The 18,544-nt window shown below is 32.8% G+C and overlaps 3 protein-coding genes and 1 pseudogene across 4 annotated transcripts; 1 reads left to right on the forward strand and 3 right to left on the reverse strand.

Annotated features, from left to right (window-relative positions):
• The first annotated feature begins 150 nt into the window (after nt 1-150).
• LOC149889006 (uncharacterized) lies at nt 151-2,482 on the forward strand. Of its 2 annotated transcripts, none has more exons than XM_090089411.1 (3): nt 151-463; nt 606-942; nt 1,358-2,482. In XM_090089411.1, the coding sequence occupies exons 2-3, from the start codon at nt 918-920 to the stop codon at nt 2,326-2,328; spliced, it is 996 nt and encodes a 331-aa protein (XP_089945537.1). In that variant the 5' UTR covers nt 151-463; nt 606-917; the 3' UTR covers nt 2,329-2,482. The 2 variants fall into 2 exon arrangements, with proteins under 2 accessions (XP_089945537.1, XP_089945538.1); XM_090089412.1 differs by lacking the exon at nt 151-463 and having other exon boundaries at nt 895-942; nt 1,358-1,415; nt 1,468-2,482.
• On the reverse strand, nt 2,331-3,824 carry LOC149889007 (uncharacterized). The gene has a single exon (XM_090089161.1). The coding sequence runs from the start codon at nt 3,729-3,731 to the stop codon at nt 2,349-2,351; it is 1,383 nt and encodes a 460-aa protein (XP_089945287.1). The 5' UTR covers nt 3,732-3,824; the 3' UTR covers nt 2,331-2,348.
• A 1,961-nt stretch (nt 3,825-5,785) lies between these two features.
• Nucleotides 5,786-6,600, reverse strand: LOC149889008 (uncharacterized; annotated as a pseudogene).
• A 1,455-nt stretch (nt 6,601-8,055) lies between these two features.
• On the reverse strand, nt 8,056-8,887 carry LOC145192331 (uncharacterized). The gene has a single exon (XM_090089424.1). It carries the CDS (start codon nt 8,852-8,854, stop codon nt 8,426-8,428), a length of 429 nt encoding a protein of 142 aa, XP_089945550.1. The 5' UTR covers nt 8,855-8,887; the 3' UTR covers nt 8,056-8,425.
• Nucleotides 8,888-18,544: the final 9,657 nt, after the last annotated feature.

The following is an 18,544-nucleotide window of genomic DNA, read 5'->3' on the forward strand; positions in this document are numbered from 1 at the left end:
CTTTTATGACAAATGAAATAATATATGAAAAATAAAAAACTTAAACATGAAATATCTGGCCGCATTTGGCAAGATAATGATAAATTTTGAATAACTTTTTAAAAGATTTTGCTTTATCAAATGCCTTTATAAGAAAAATACTGCATAGACGAGTTTAAATGTTTACATTATTTTGCGCATGCGTATTTTGCTGGCAGTATAGAAAAAACAAAGTATCGTATTTCACACACAAACTAAAGGTATTTAAACTGCAACAAACTAAGAAATATGCCAGATAATTGTTGTGCTGTTGGTTGTAGTAATGTTAGAACAAATTATAATGATATCAAAAGAAGCTTCTACAGAATACCAGATAAAAAACAAGTCGAGAAACGCAAATTATGGCTATTAGCAATTCGAAGAAAAAACTGGTCTGAAAAATCCATAGAATGTGCTAGACTTTGCAGTGATCATTTTATTTTTGGTAAATATTTATAGATTTTTTTATTTATTTTTTTTTATTGATCTTTTTTTATATATACTTTGAATAAACATTGAATATAGAGCATAAATCAAATATTCTTTTTGTTAAATTGTCCTCTAATTTGAGATTTGGTTTATTATAGGAAAAAAGTCTGACAATCCTTTAAATCTTGACTATGTACCAAGCATTTTTAATTATAAAAATGTTCCAGAAAATGTTTTAAGCCAAAAAAAAGATCGTTTTAAACGTGCTCAGAAAAGAAAAACCCAAGTTTTTACTAGTTTAGATTCTCCAGCAAAAAACAACAAGGAACTATTAACTTTTGAGAAAGGTAAATACTTTTATAATTCAATTTTTTTTATTTGCATACAATTAATCTTGATAATCTATTGTTATATTCACATCACAAAAATTATAATTTTTTTCTAATTTAGATTCTCCAGCAGAAGACAATATGGAACCATTAACTTTTGAAAAAGGTACATATTTTTATAATTCTATTTTTGCATTTGCTTTTATTTGATCTTGATAATAACTTGTTATATTCACATCTATAAATACTTTTATATACTATGTAACAAAAAGTAAATAACGCAAATCTAAATAACGCAGCATATAAAATATAATTAAATAATATTTTATTACCTGCATTATTTACTTTTTGTAGCTTTTGTAGCTTATAAGCTACTTGTTAAACTTTATTGAAGTATTTACTAATATTATATAAATAAATAAGAATAAGATAAATAAGAGTACTGTTTACGATTAAATTAAAATAACTATTATAAGAACAATATTCTTAACAATAAACTTATTATTTACTTCATTTTTATATTCCTCTGATTTCAAAGCTATTTTTGGTGTAACTTTATCTACAGTAACATTCATCTTTAGGTACACAGATTGAGTGTAATCAATTTGAAAGCCTACAAAAAGAACTTATGGAAAGAAATTTGGAGCTATATCAGTTGCGTGATAAAATTACAAAATTGGAGTCACACAAGTTTTCATACAAAAGTATTTCAAAAAACAATGCAAAGGTTCGATTTTACACTGGTATGAGTGCAGAAAACTTTATCTGGCTATTTGAAAGAATTAAAAACCATGTCAAAAGCTTTTCAAAAAAAATATCCTTAGAAGACCATTTATTGTTGGTTTTAATGCGATTACGTAGAGGATTATTTATAAAAGATCTTGCTTTCAGGTTTTCATTAAATTATGGTTTGGCATCAAAAATATTTAGATGTTGGATTGTTGTTATAGCAACTAGACTTAAATTTTTAATAAATTGGCCTGACCGAATTGCAATGAGAAAAGTTTTACCTCGTTGTTTTTATAATTTCAGAAGTTGTATTTCAATTATTGACTGCTTTGAAATATTTATACAAAGATCCCTAGGACTAAACTCTAGGGCTCAGTCTTGGTCGTCGTATAAAAATAGTAATACAATTAAATATCTTATAAGTATCACCCCAACAGGTTCTGTAAGTTTCTGTTCTGAAGGCTGGGGTGGCCGTGTTTCAGATAAACAGATTACAATACAGTCAGGTTTTCTCAACATGCTTGAAAATGGTGATCTTATTCTAGCAGACCGAGGCTTCCGAATTGAACAAGAAGTCGCAACAAAAGGTGCAATATTAAAAGTACCAGCTTTCACAAAAGGAAGAAGTCAACTCTCTGCTAAAGAAGTAGATAAATCTAGGCAACTTGCTAATGTAAGAATTCACGTAGAGCGAGTTATTGGACGCTTGAAAAAATTTGACATTTTGAATGTTAAATTACCTATAAGTCAAGTTGATTTATTAGATAACATTGTTTTAACTATTTGTGGACTTGTAAATATGAGTAATAGTGTTGTTATTTAACTGAAAAACTGGCAAAAAGTTTACTTTATTTTTATTTTTGATTCTTGTTTTGTATCCTTGCAAGTTGGGCAAAGCCATGGTTTTTTGGGTGCATGTTTTATACTGACACACGAGTAGTGGTACCATTCAATTTTGCAGTTTGGACTATCACATTCAATGATTGGATAAAAACTTGGTTTCTGGCAAAGACAGTATTTTTTCTCTTCTAATTCATTTTTTGGGTCTTTCTTTCTGCATAATAGTTCTGGAAGTATCACTTCTATGAAAACACTATTCAATTTTTCCAGTAATGTTTTACAAAAATTGTCATCTCTTTCGACTCTCAATAAAAATGTATCTCCTTTTTTAAGTCCATTACTCCATACAAAAAAGTCACAATAAGTTCTATCTGTTACATACATCTGATGCTGCATTTGATAGTAATATTTATGTTCTTTTAATATCTTGCCATAAATATCAATTGGACTTCCTTTATCCTCTTTCCATCCATCAAGACCATTCCTAAATTTAAATGGGCATTTAATTTCTAAAACTCCAGCGCCATGACATTTACATTCAACAAAGCCATCAGGACTTGCTCCTAAAAATGGATTTTCAATATTAATGTACAATCCAGCACCAGTCAAGAGAAAATCTTTGTGCTCTGCTGCTAATAAAGTGTTGTAGCACTTCCTGGCGTGTTCCTCGTTTTTCTTACCGTAGTTTAAAGCAGGTAAGTTTGGGATTTGTTTATACTGCATTATTTCATAAATAAAATTTAATGATGGGTTTTCAATATCAGTGCAAAATGCTTGTTTTGATATTGAAGCTGTAATACGATCTGCTCTATGTAAATGCCAAATTTTATTATTACTTTGTGTCATAGTAACCATAGCAAGTTCAAATTGTTTTTGATAACTAAATTTTTTATACTCACTAAAACGCTGTTTTGAAATATTTTTAACTTCATCTAAAGAGTTATTAACAATTGATGGATCGTATAAATAGGTTAAGGGCTTTGGCAAATTTGTGCGATCATCTTCATCAGCTGAATCTGTTTCACTATTATAACAAGTGCTTGATAACCAGCCTATACATGTAAACACTGCTGCTTTTGGTGAAATCTTAAAAAGAGATTCTAAATCTTTTTTATCTTCTTGTGAAATCGGGGCACCGTGGTGTGTTGTGAATCCTTTAAGCATGTAATTAGCAGGTGGCTCTATACATGGCACTTTTGCATTATGTTTTGGCCGCTTGAGGTTCATATACTTCAATGGGACTGGTTCAGCCTTAGTTCTTGATTTGTTCCAATTGCACAGTTTACTTGTGCATGCTGTTTCCTCATTTAGTTCCAGTTGAACACAAGCTTGTAATTTGAACAATAGAGCAGCAAGATGGCTACAGGCTGATCCAAGTCCGGCCATACAGGAGCAATTACCGGTCAAAATCCAGCCCTTTTTATGCAGTGCAACCCAAACGCTGTAGTCCTCGTGTCTTTGTCCTTGCCGCTGACTTGGCAGAACCTATAAACAACCATAATTAAAAAAAAAAATGTAAATAGTTACTAAATAATTTCTTTAATACATTACCTTAGTTTTCAAGTAACAGTAGTCAGTGTTTTTGATTTTATGATAAAAAAACATCATGAACATGCCCAGAAACAAAGAAGTTGTATGCTTCTAAAGACTTATATGCTCTTATATTCTCTCTGGTGAATCGACTAGGTGTGTCAATAAGGTAGAGTTGTATATCACCAAGTGATATATTAGGGAGCAGTGTCACATTGTTTTGCCAGTCATCTATTGATAATGGATCTGGCAAGACCGATCCGTTTCCAAGAGTTAATTTTTCTTTGTATTTTACTTGCTCTTCATTGTTAAGAGTTTGAAAATATTTTGATTTACTCCACATAATAAATTTTTTTGAAGCTATTTAAATAATATATATAAAGTTTAATATAGTATTATAAATTATTATTCTTAATAATATATAAAATATACTAAATTTAAATTTTATATTAGCAGAATGAAACTTGTTATGCGGTTGTTTATGTTTATTTTCTATACTGCCGAAACCGCTTGGGACTGGGGAATAAAAACAAAACGCGTCATCACGCAACCCGTCTATAGTGGAATATATATTATGGAACTTATAGAGTAGTTGAGGCAAAAAACGGCAACATATCGCAAAAAATACTTAAAAAATACACAAAATCAAGGCTGGTGAATGAAGGACCGAAAAATTGAATGAAGGACCGAAAAATTGAATGAAATCAGATTTTGACAAAAAATTTTATTTCAGCTTTTTTATATTTCGCTATACTGTTTTTAGTCATTTTAAAATTATCCTTGCAGGTCCATTTTATCATTGACAGATTTTGTTTACACGAAAAAAGTTCCCAAATTTACAAATGTTCATCTTGAAAAAATGATGAAAATCTGTTCGTGCCGACAATTCGTTTCCTTTACCTTGCTGTAACTTATTTAGTAGTTTGTCAACACGTGAAATAGGTACTTTATCCTGAACCCAGCAAGCACACAACGTTGTTTCAACGTTTTGTGCTTGCTGTGAACAGTCTCATTAAACAAATGTTATATAAGTTTAAACTAATACCACATGATCAAAGTTTCTGTTTTAAAACTGTAAGTAGCCATTTTAGTGGTTTTTTTTGTTGACGGGTGAAAATTTAGAGTTTGTCGGAAACTCGCATGGCTGGCTGATTTCTGCGGCCTCTTTGATGTAAAACAATGAGTGCCCGTCCATCTCTTATACGTCTACGATTCAATGTAATTTTTTGTATAAACTTGTTTTAGGGGCTGACGTTGTATTATAATCTTTACTACATATTGTGTAGTAATAAACGCACTTAAGGAACTTGCCAAATTAAAAAAAAATTTTGTTGTAGTTTAAAAATCGAAAATGCGAGTAATTAAAAACTTGTGATTTTCTTTTACAACTTATTTTTCTAATCACGAAGATATTTTCACAGCATCTTAGTTTTCACGAAATTTTCAAATCGATTACGCAATTTTCACGAAATTTTCAAATCGATTACCAAATTTTACGAGTTTTAGCCCGAGATGAAAAGTTCCATATGTTTGAAATTTCAGACTTTATTTAATTAACACTATATTTTAGAATAAAATTTTAGTTACTTAAGAATTAGGAAAGAGAAAGAAATTTTCCGGAGTACGCAAACAATTATACTAAAGTTAACATTCAATGAATGTAATTAAAGTAGGGTTCGGACTGTCTGCGCAGATCTGCGCAGATATGCGTAGACAGTGTAATTTGTTTGCGCAGACGTTGGCGCAGACAAAATTTACTGCTTTGCAGACGATTTTTTGAAATCAACAAAAATAGTTTTAAACTTTTTAAATTTTTTAAGTAATATTTTAACTTTATTACAAATTCAGTGATTAGTTACAATAGGAGTTTTCAAAGATTCTTACAGTAATAAAAAGATCAATGCTTGCGCCTATTCGGTGATTTCTTGACATTCAATTTCATTGAGAATTGCACCTTCTTCAAGAATGTAATCAGTCTTGTCATTTGTGTTCATCAGCACGCTATTGGTATACAAGAATACCAGCTTTTCAACTCTCTCATTCGTAAGACGATTTCTTAGTCGTGAGTGAATAAATCGAAAGGTCCACCAAGCTCTTTCTGCTGTAGCCGATGAGCAGATCATTTCGTTAATAGGCTTAGCAATTTCGTAAAGAGCAGGATATTTATCGCGACCGATAATGCTCCAAAAATTTCGCGCGTTCATCTTGAATATCGTTTCCTTTCTTCTTTCAGGCAGTGCAGTCATTTCTCCTATAAAAGCAATCAATTCATCCTCAGCAGTGTCAGCAATTTCAGGTTTGATCTTTTTGGCGAATTCAACTGTAGCAGTGATAAAATCGGTTTTATCTTCATTCAAATATAAACCTTCTGCGGCATTTTTGGGCGTTAATATGAAAGCAATTCCAATACTTGGTGTAAAGAGAAAATCGAGGCGAGATTGTACTTTTTGTTGTATGATTTATCGTCCATATATGAATTGTACATTTGACCAAAGTAATCATACACGAGAGACAATGGAGCTTTATCACTTTCTAGCTTTCCGATCACGTTGGAAGGAAATTCAATGCTTTTGACAAGCTTAGAGAGACGGTCCCAAAATGGGTTAGATTTTATCAATGCCATAACATCAGCAGACGTATTCTTTGGTTGAATTTCCTTCAGTAATGTACTTTCTTCGTCTACCAACTTAATAAGAACGTATTTTGATAGCTGGAGACTGCTCATTGATTTATAATAACTAAACCATCGTCTAGATACAGGCATGGACAATGAAAGAGAAATATTTGCTGCAATTCGTCTTTCATCAACCTTTGCTTTCACGATGTGATGATTTTTCACATATTTGATGATTTTTTCTGCATCTTCGACTGTTTTTGTGGCCCCAGTTTTAGAAACTATGTCCTTTACAAGCTGACTCCATGAGCTCCGCATCCATCCGCTAGCCGAGATGTGTGGATATTTCTCCTCAATTATTCTCCACGCTGATTTCACAACAGGAGTGTTGTCGCTTATGAAATTGGTAAATTTTTGTGAGCCAATCTTCTCAATAACTTGTAAAATTGCCGCGGCAATTGCAGATGATTTTGAATGATTTCGAATGTATTTATCGAGGTGTAAAAAAAAGGCTTGTGGTTGGGCGCTTTAACACAAAAATTCACTATGTGATCGCCTCTTAAGTTCGTCCAGCCGTCAGACATCAGTATTAAGTTTGTTTCAGAATTCAAAATTTCATTTACAGAAGTAGAACATTTTGTGTATTGTTTGTCGAGCAGAGATCCTGATAAGGCTTTAGCATTCGGGATGACAGATGCGTACTATGGATTGAGCGACTTAACGAAATCCTTAAAGGCCTCCGATTCGACTAAACGAAATGATATACCCGTACGGTAAAAGAAATTAGCAAGCTTCGTGTCGATATCATTTTTGAGCTCTTCATTAATTGGTGGATGTACACGCTGCGTCGGTGAATCAGACGTAGACGGAACTTGCTGAGAATGATTGATTAGATGTGATGATTCATAATTACGCTTTGAAAACAATCTTTTTTTCTCGACACTGGCGTTTGGACATGTTGATCTTTTATGCGCTGCAAGGCGTTCCTTCGACCATTGAACAGTTTTGTTGCATGATAAACAAGTGCCAGAACGCTTCTCTCGATCAAGATTTGTCAAATAATTCGAAATTTTGATGTTTTCCATTTTAAATACTTTGAATGACGAAAATACAAGATTTCTTGATTCTAAATCACTTTAAGTTGTAGTAAGAAGCACTTACAAAAGCTTATATCGATTGATTATACGTAGCTCGAACCAAAAAGAAACAGATAAGTAATGAAAAACTCGTAAAAAGTAGATAATTATGCAAAAATAATTTCAGACATTTGATTCAGATAATTTAAATTTTTCTTTTCCATTAAAGTGTCTGCGCCGACGTCTGCGCAGATATGCGCATATTTTTGTCTGCGTAGATCTGCGCAGACACATTTTCCGAACCCTAAATTAAAGGCAATTTAAATGCAATTGCTGGCACCTATATTTTGATTAGCAGTGACATAAAGTGATTTGTTTTAAACACATTTATTCAATCGACAGCGTTATTGTAAAAACGTTATCATCACAAATGAAAATGTTGACTTTATTTGGTACAATTTTATTAGGCTCAATCAAAGACATTTAGGGTAAAGCGGGGCATTAAGCCCCATGTTTTCAATAACTTTCATTTCTTCTATTTTAAACAAGTAAATAAATATTAAATTCAAACTGAAAATATTTTTAAGGAATAGACAACACATATTTCTTAGGTACAAAAGCTTTAATCAGAAAAATTTATAGTCTTACAGTGAAAAAAAAGCTAAAAAGTTACAACTAATAATGACTTAAATTTTATAAAAAATGGGGGCAATAAGCTCCAGATGTTAAACAAATATTTTCACATTGTTTGTAGGCAAATCTCACAGAGCCATTCCATGGCTTCAATATTGGCCCCATCTGGAATTTCTGTGCATTTAGTATGGTGTCAGGCATCACATAAGTCACAGCATTCATGGAGGTCACGAAGAACAATGTTCTTCGTGACTTCCATGAATATTACACTTTAGGCACACGGTGTCGTCCTCATCACTGTTCCTATCATCTCCAGCTGGGAGATTTCTTTTTCTGGTGGTCTTTTTTATTTGAGTGTTATCTTTCTTTGCTGCTTCATCTCTCAGTCGCTTCAAACATTCATCACCTGTTAGGCTTTCTCCGTAGCGAAACCTGGAGACTCTGGCCGACCTACGATACCCTGAAGTTTGGGCAAATCTAGGCTGCAGTTCTTTGAGAAAAAAGTCTCTAATAGAAGACTTTCCTGATGATGAAGTAGACAATGATGTTTGCGGTCCTGCAGGTGCTGAAGTATTAATGATGTTTGAAGGTTCTGCAGGTGCTGAAGATAAAAGTGATGATTCTGTTGATGATGCTGCAGTTGACAATGTACACATAGTAGTGATGTTGATGCAGAAGCATTGTGAGCACTAGTGATGGGAAGTACTTGTGTAGAGCATGACACAGTTGAAGTGGGCAATGTGCGTTTTTCTGCAGCATTTTTTGTAGACATTATAACTTGAGGATACTGTTTAAACGAGCTTGTGTCAATGGCATTCTTGTTAAATGGGAAAATGCCAGCTCCCCTAAAACCGCTTTTTACTTGTTCTATCGTGAATGAACTTTGGAAAAGAGTGTGTAGCAGACCAGAGAAATGCTTCTTTGATACTGGTCCAAAGTGCATTCTTGCATATTTCAATAGCAGGCTTTGCCATTTACTCTTCACAGATCGGAAAACTGATGTATCTAGAGGTTAGAGAAGATGAGTTAGATGAGAGGGCAGGCGTAGTAGGATGACATTGTTATTTTTTGCTGATTCAATAAGAGGCAAGCTCACATGTGAGGCATTTTCATCAAATATAAGGACTCTTTTGTGGCTTTCAAGATGTTTTGTGTTCTTAAGAAAAATTTTGTAAAACCAATCCAAAAACTGAGGTGATTCCATCCAACCCTTCTTACTCGTTGTATAGGCAGCTCCAACAGGGCCACCCTGAACCCACTCACAATACAAATTATTTCCCTTGTACCTTTCCCTTGTATTTCCCTTAATGCCCCGCTTTATATTATATAGCTAACCGTTCGTTTGTCAAATAGAAGGGTTTACAGCGATATTTATATTTTTATTGGTATTGCTGTGTATTTTTTGGTACCATTTTGTTGATCTATTAGTTTACGATGAAGACATAACGCCATCTTATTTTTCATCCATGGTACGCATTGCGCCACGTTGGGCAGCTAGTTTTATGTGGGCAGTGTTACCTCTTTTTGGTTTCGGATTTTATATCGAGTGTGGCAAAGGTACTTTTTGTGGTGTGGACTGGAAGAATACACGATTTGCAAAATTGGATAGGTGACATCCGCAAATATTTACAAATGTCATGCGCAAAAATTTGGGAGGTAAACAAAACAATTGTGCAAGTTTAGTAGAGAAAACTAATGAAAAAATGTCGACTCATTTTGCAGTAAAGGGATGTTCTAATGGTCAATATAAGTTAATAAATTGGAACGAAGCTATTTGCGAAGAACATGGGGTGTTTAGGGATGATCCTAAATGTTCTTGTGAAGCGCCGTTCAGGTAAAAGTATATATATTATTTTGTTGTTTACTCTTTAGAAAATCTTTATAAGATTGCCAAAACTTTTAAAACATTAGAATTAACATTCCTTGTTAAAATATTATTTCATATCAAGTTCAAAATTAAACGAAATGTTAAATATATTGTTGGTAGCCAACAATATCTGTTTACATCTGAAATAATATTTTTTTTTTTTTTTTAGGTTGCATACCTTTCCAACAAAAAAAAAAGAGCTGGATAGAAGAAATATATAGAAACTACTCATCAATAGAGAAAATAAAAAAAAGGTTTGGAGTCCTGGTGCAAAATCCGGAGTTTGCTCTCAACATTTTTTAAATAAACCAAGTGTAGACTACCCAACATTGAATATTGGATATGATGCTTCTCAAAGAATTCAAAAATTAGTGCCAAAAGATTCACTTTCGTATAGCTGTAAATGCCTTTTAAATCAATAGACTTTAATCAAACTGAATATATATAGGAAATGCCTGAGAGTGACTTTGTTACCGGAAAGTAATAAAAATGAGCCAGCACAAAAGAAAGTAAAATATGATTCAGAAATATTGCACAAGCTTAACACAGACAATATTACAGTAAAGAATAATGGGAATATTGATTTATTTTTTGATGGAAAAAAAAAAAAAAAATTATCAATAAAAATAAAATGAGCTTAGTAACAAAAATAAACTTCTAGATGATAATAAAAATAAACTGCTTCAAGAAAATAACAAAATTTTGCGTAACTTTATTCCAGTAAATGAAGTCAAAGTTAATTTTTTCTAAATAATGTCCATGGTGAGTGTAAACAAAAAACCAGCCTATTTGAACGTTCGTTATTGCCATTTGGCCTTGAATTCGTGTATAATATGTGTGATACGGCTTTAAACTCACAATGCCATTTTTTTCAACTAAGTAATCAAGGTTATCAAATGAAGGTTTTGTTTCACAAATGGAATGAGGACATTTGATTTCTATTATTCCATTACCACAGCAATCACAAAAGGTTTCTAAACCTAAATATACTGATATATAAGGATATTCAAGGTCAATTGTCATTCCATGATTGAAAGTTTTAAAATTTTTATGATTTTTTTTTCAAAATTTTCGTAACTTCAGTTTTTGCATGTGGCTCCATTACAATATCTAAAACGATTAAGAGTTAACCATATTATACCATATTATATGATATAATTTAAACCATATTAACCATATTATATGATATAATTTTTTTGAAGCAGTTTGGTAGAAATAGTCTCAAATGTTTTTTGTCCCAAAATTTCATCAAAAATATTTCTCAAGTCATGTACCTCTTTTGTTTGAGTTTTGTTTACTTTTGTGTAAATTTTATGATATTTAGATGCTGTTAGCCTACCTTGGCACTGGTCAAACAATGTTGTAGAATTCGATTGTTGTTTTGTTTGCATATATATTGAAGATATTTGATCTTTAGTCAATTTTATTTTTTGTGTAAATATATCTATATTAGATTTAACTTCTAGCTCGTTGTTTTAAATAAATTCTTTTGCAACGTTTAATATGTTAGGTGGAAGTTCTGTGAATGATTGCAAACTTGAATGTTTCTGGGAACATTCTATCAACTCGACAAAACGACTGTTTGGCGCATGTTCTTTGATTGCAGCATGTAGTATTTTTTTAATTTTTTTATGATCTTTTAATTCTAAATCTTGTTCTTCTTAAGATGGTAAGAAAGCATTAAATTTTTTCTTGTTTGCTATAGCATCTTCTTTATGATATCTTCTTCTGTAATGGTCTTTCGCAAATACCAGTTCACATAAAGGTGTTAGTTCTAAAATTTTTTTTTTCAAACTATTTCTCATGAGAAAACGGAATTTTTCGGTGTCGCCCAGCACCAAAATGTTTCAGAAGCTTCCTGCCTCTGTTCAAACGTTTTCGTTTCATCTGTAAGTAATTGAGCTTTAACATGTTTCCTGGCTTTTAATCCGGCTCCTTTCAAAATATTTTGGACTGATCCTGCAGAAATTCCAACACCTTTGGCCATTTTTCTTGTTGAGTTCTTCTGTGTTCGTGGTTTTCTTTTGATTCGACCTAAGATCTTATTCCGGTTAGCTGGAGTATTAGCAGTTCAAGGACGTCCACTTCTCCGTCTGTCTTCGTAGCTCCCAGTTTCTTGATATTGCTTAATGACTTTGGATGCATTTTGGTGATGTTTGATGTTTAGAAGTTGGATAATTTCTTTCACTCTTCTTCCTTGCTCAAATAGACAAATAATAGCGGGTCTGAGTTCAGATATTTTTCCTAAAAAACAATACAAACATTGTTTACAAATGGGGTTACATTATGTAAAATCTGAAAAACTGCGTAAAAGGGTGCGTAAAAAGTTCATCTTGTTTAAAACGTTATAGAAAAATGGCCCCAAACTTTTTACGCACCCTGTATGTAATCAAATTACACATTTCTAAATTCGTAGAGACATTGCCAAACTTGGTATAAATTATGCATATTTTTTAATCGACTAAAATGCTAACCTTTAAATATCTCGAAAGCAGAAAAAAAGGACTTACATCACTTTAAAAATAAACGGTTCATATAGACTATTATAGAAAATCACATACGGCTTAAAAACATAAATTAAACCTTTCAACCTTCAATTTTTTTTATGCAAATGCATCTTAAAGTTGTAAAAGATGTGAAATGCAACTAGGTTGCCTTCTAAATAAGCAGTTTAAACTCAAAAAATTATATTAAATTATATTGAAATCTGTTGGATTCGTCGAAAGTTTTTGGACACGTCTAACCAGTCATTTCGACTTCCTTTTATTTATTAAAGATAACAGCAATAGAACCAAGTTCTAAGCTTAACTTTATATAAATAGACATTCTTAATATCTTAAGAAATAACGCGGACGATGAAAAGAAATTGAGATCATTTGCTTGACTACTTTAGTACATGTATAACTTGAGATATAATAAATAATACAAAAATCAACTAGTTTTGTAGCTACCTAGCGCACAATTGTTTCAAATCCAGGGAATTACTCCATCTATTATATTGCTGTAGACAGAGATGATAAACGGCAAAAATCTTCTCGCCTCCGCGTTTCTTCCGCAGCTATTGGCGGCCGCTTCCCAAAGCTTTTTTTGCCTGCAGAATGTTCTGGCTTCCACCTCCAGATGCTTCCGCCTCTCAATTGGAGGCCGCCATTAGAACTTTGTTTTGGAGGCAGAATTTTTTGGATGCCACCGCCAATCGGGAGGCGAAAGCCACTGGGGACCGCCGTCAGAAGATATTTTGGAGGCAAGTTGATTCGGAGACCGCCTTCAGTGGCTTTTGCCTCCCGATTGGCGGCAGCAGCCAGAACATATTTTTGGAGGCAGAATGTTTTGGATGCCGCCGCCAATCGGGAGGCGAAAGCCACTGGGGTCCGCCGTCAAAAGATATTTTGGAGGCAAGTTGATTTGGAGATCGCCTTCAGTGGCTTTCGCCTCCCGATTGGCAGCAGCAGCCAGAACTTATTTTTGGAGACAGAATGTTTTGGCCGCCGTCAGAAGATATTTCGGAAGTAAGTTGATTTGGTGGCCGCCTCCTGTGGCTTCGGCCTCCCAATTAACTGCTGCCGCTAGAATTTTTTTATAGAGGCAGAATGTTTTGGAGGCCGCCGCCAATCGGGAGGCGGAAGCCACTGGTGGCAGCCGTAAGAAGATTTTTTGAAAGTAAGATGATTTGGAGACCGCCTCCAGTGGCTTCGACCTCCCAGTTGGCTGCAGCCGCTAAACTGGAAGCGAAATTTTTGCCTCCCGCCGCCTGAAGTTGAAAATAAAGGGACAAAATTTTCATCAAAAAAAATTAAATCTTTAAATTGCTTGTTAATTTAAAAACGTTTGTTTTTAAATTAACAACCAATTTAAAGATTAATTGGATTCAAATATTGTAATATTGACATCAAAATTGTGTTTTATATGAAATTTATTGCCAAACTTTGACTATTAAAAAATTATGATTTTGTCAGAGTGGTTTTTTGTTTTTTTATAGCTATTAACAAAATTTGAAGTTTTATATTTAAAACAAGAGTTAAAAGTTGGAAATATTAAATCCATGCCATAGGCTAAAAAATCTTTTCGACGAAACTTAATAGAAAGTAAATTGCTAGTTTTTTGATGGGATCAAAGTTTGAACTTTTGAACAAGTCGTTCATCGGTTGAATTAAAACTGTCATTTTTCAACCATAACATTAAATTCTTAATTTTACTCATTAGATATTGTTAAAAATTCTTGACAAACCCAATATTCTTAAATGGTCATTAAAAATTTTAGAAATTAATATCGGTTTTAATTGAATTTTTTCCAATAATCAAAATTTTTATGAAGATTGATTTTTTCTTTTTTTTTTTTTTGAAAATGGAAAATGCGCAATCGTCGAATCAAATATTACATTAAGGAGATTTTTTTTACTTGTTGAAATTTCCAGTTTGCAACAAAATTTTTACTACTACGTTTTAGTAAAATAGTAAGTAGTAATCATCTCATAAAACTTACGGTCATCATCAGGTATTTATCCCCTAGTTAGAATATTTTGCGGCAAACACGTATTTTGTGGCTAACGTGCATTTAGCGGCAACATGTATTTTGCGGCAACATGTAATTTGCGACCGCGTTGTATTTTGTCATTACTTTTAATCGCTTTAAAGATTGTGGTTTCTTGAAAAGCAATAAAGAAGCGATTCCATTTCGTACGAATAAAATTAAAATTTTCTCTTTTAGATTTTTTAATGCATTTTATTATTAAAAATTAAACGCCGCATACTGAATTAGTTAAAGTTTGTATTTTTTTAAAAGACAAAATAATCCAAAGACAGCTATTAGTAAATGGTGTTGATAAATAGAATTTTCGAAGAAAAACAAAGTTATTCATAGTTGATAATAATGAGTTGTGTCATCTAGGTAAATTTGGCGATAAGGTAAACAGTTTATATATTTATAGTTGTTTATACTACTTATATTCATTTTATGTTACCAATTGTGTGATACTAGCTTAATTTGGCTTGCACTTTTGTCGTGTGGTGCAGTTTTTAACTTAAAAAAATTCAAAATTTTTGAAAATAAAATATTACTTATGGCAATCGAGTCAAATCAATCATAGCTATTTTTATGTTAACTTTTTAAACTGAAACGATTTGTAACAATGGTTTCACTTGAAGGTTCTTTTTTTCAGCTTTTTGAAAGTTATTACATCTTGAAACAAAAGTGGCATTGTACTTTACCATTCTTTACCAAAAAATTTTTGAATATTTTCTGTGGTTGAATTGATGCCTATGCGGCCAGATAATGCATTTGCCTCATTGGAAATATCATAAGCATCATTCAAAAACTTAATTATGTGGTGTTGCTCTTCTTTACACCAAATAACTTTCCTCTAAACAAAAATTTAAAAAAAGATTCTTTAAAAATTTTGAATTTTTTTTTAGTTGAAAACTGCACCATACAAAAGTACATCCAAACTAAGCTAGTATCGCACCACTTCAAAACACAATTGAAAACTCAATGCAATTATTTTAAACAACTATAAATATATAAACTGTTTACCTTATCGCTTTCTTACTAATTATTTACCCTATAGGTTTCCCCACACGTTGCAACGTTTAAAAGTATTGGCAAAATACGTGGTTGCAAAATAAATTTGTACATAAAAATACAGTAAAAACTTAGTATGAGATTTTTACTAAGTAAAAAAAAAGTGGGAGTCAAAATCTCGCACTTTACCGGTACGATAAAGTTTTTTTGAAAAGCGTCTCTAAACGATGGAATTTTCATTGTTCGAATTTCTTATTCATTAAGGTTCGAGTAATAAGCAGTAGTATTTTTTATTTTTTTTTAGTTAACCTTTTTTTCTGAGAGATTGATTAAGATAAGAATGCAAAACACACGAGTAAAAGAATATTTATCGTTTTTAAATTTTGTATAATATCGTCAGGATGGTTGAAAAACTTATCAAGTCTAAAGTGTCTAACTGGAGAGTATCGAAAAAAAGTTTTTATTTACTATCTTAAGTTTTAAATTGACAAAATAATATCAGTCTTCCAATAAGCTTGAATTATATTATAATACAAGCAATAAAAAAAAGGATTCCATTTAATGTCACATCAGATTTTTTGCATAGAATTTTTTAATTTTTTAGGTAGTTAGCACATTTAAAATTTTAGGTAGTAAGCACATTTTTTCCGAAGTATTTCTGAATTGAAACTTATTTGGAAATTCCAGGGTATATTTTGAAAGATTTTATTTTTTATAAAGTTAAAAGATGAAAAAAAAGTCAATAACACGTTTAAAATAAACAATTTATAGCATAAACATCATCCTATCAAAGTCAAACCTTTTATAAATTTATAAAAAAGTAGCGTAAATTTTAATTTTGAAAAGGATTTCGAACAAATCGTTTTCTCATAAATATTTAATCGGGAAGAAACTTTTGCTTGTATCTCTTTTCTTTTGTCAACTTGCATCAAGCAAGTTGACAAAAGAAAGTTGGACATTACTGTTGGACAGTGGTCTGCCATCATGTGTTTTTCCAAACGTCCTTGATAACGATCATCCATTTTCTTAAGATATTGGTGGGACCGCTCTCCTTTAAATAATTATCTTGACCAAAAAACTGTTTAAGATGCCTATTTATAAAACGAAGTTTTATACTTATTTCGCATCGAAGAGCACAAAAGGCTTTCAACTTTCTAACAATTAAACAGCAGAGTTTTCTTCTTTTTTATTTCCAAGAGAGTTTTTTACAACAGCCTCAAACGACAACCAAGCTGTTTTTTCCCTTGCTATCAATTGTTTTAACAAATTCTTTATTACTTTTAAAAATCGAGAGCAATCAATAATGAGCAAAATTACGAGCAATCAAAAACTCCTGCTCCTTTTCCTTTATTGACAAACATGGCAACACCCTTTGTTTTCATTTCTTCTGACGGCGGGAGACTAAAATAACAACTTCAGTATGGCTTTCGCCGCTAGTTGGGAGGCAGAAGCCACTGGAGGCGGTCTCTAAACCAACTTGCTTCCGAAATATCTTCTGACGGCGGCCCCCAGTGGCTTTCGCCTTCCGATTGGCGGCGGCATCCAAAACCTTCTGCCTCCAAAAATAAGTTCTGGCTGCTGCTGCCAATCGGGAGGCGGAAGCCGCTGAAGGCGATGTCCAAATCAACTTGCCTCCAAAATATCTTCTGACGGCGGCCCCCAGTGGCTTTCGCCTTCCGATTGGCGGCGGCATCCAAAACATTCTGCCTCCAAAAATAAGTTCTGGCTGCTGCTACCAATCGGGAGGCGAAAGCCACTGAAGGCGATCTCCAATTCAACTTGCCTCCAAAGTATCTTCTGACGGCGGCCCTCAGTGGCTTTCGCCTCCCGATTGGCGGCGGCATCCAAAACTTTCTGCCTCCAAAAATAAGTTCTCGCTGCTGCTGCCAATCGGGAGGCGAAAGCCACTGAAGGCGGTCTCCAAATCAACTTGCCTCCAAAATATCTTCTGACGGCGGCCCCCAGTGGCTTTTGCCTCCCGATTGGCGGAGGCCTTCAAAACATTCTGCCTCCAAAAATAAGTTCTGGCTGCTGCCGCCAATCGGGAGGCAGAAGCCACTGGAGGCGGTCTCTAAACCAACTTGCCTCCGAAATATCTTCTGACGGCCGCCGCCAGTGGCTTCCGCCTCCAAAAAAAGTCGGCCTTTCGGCAGAAAGTTACTTTGCCGCCGGGAGGCGTTATCAACTCTGGCTGTAGACATCCAGTGTATAAATATTATAGAATTTTCTATTTTTATGTTTAACAACAGAAATATATATAGTTAAGGATAAACAACTTTTACCTAAAATGAATGTAAATACAATAAAGAAAAAAATAATTTGTATTTAATGACCAAAAAAATGCACAAAACTGAGGCTGGTGAATGAAGGTTCAAGGAGTTGAATGAAACCAGATCCTGATGAAAAAGTTTTATTTAACTTTTTTTTATATTTCGCTATACTTTTTTTAGTCATTTTAAAATTATTCTAACAGGTCTATTTTATCATTGACAGACTTTGTTTACACGAAAAAAGTTCCCAAATTTACAAATGTTTATCTTGAAAAAATGATGAAAATCTGTTCGTGCCGACAACTCATTTCCTTTACGCCGTTAATGCATGTTCTGGAAAATACACGAATTTTTCGTTTTTTACAAAAAGGTTATATTTTGCTGCATCCAAATAATTTTTTTTTTTTCCCTAGCACTTTAGTTTCTCTAAAATCAAACAAAGTTAAATATTTTTTAAATTATTCAAGTTTAGATATAAAGTTTTGCTTTATAGTTGATAACCATATTTTGGTATAAAATGGTGCTGCTCTCAATGAAGATAAAACATTAAATTGAGAAAACAAGTTTTTCAAACAAGTTTTAAGTTACAGCAGTTATATATCTGCAAACATATTAAAGGTCGAAAAAAATTAGTTATTTCAAGTTTAAAATCCGTTTTTTTCCATTTTATATGAAAGTTTTTGTTAATATG

Source organism: Hydra viridissima, unplaced genomic scaffold (assembly GCF_058129835.1).
Source record: "Hydra viridissima isolate aposymbiotic clone 2 unplaced genomic scaffold, HvirCarnegie_v1 scaffold_5, whole genome shotgun sequence".
NCBI lineage: Eukaryota > Metazoa > Cnidaria > Hydrozoa > Anthoathecata > Hydridae > Hydra > Hydra viridissima.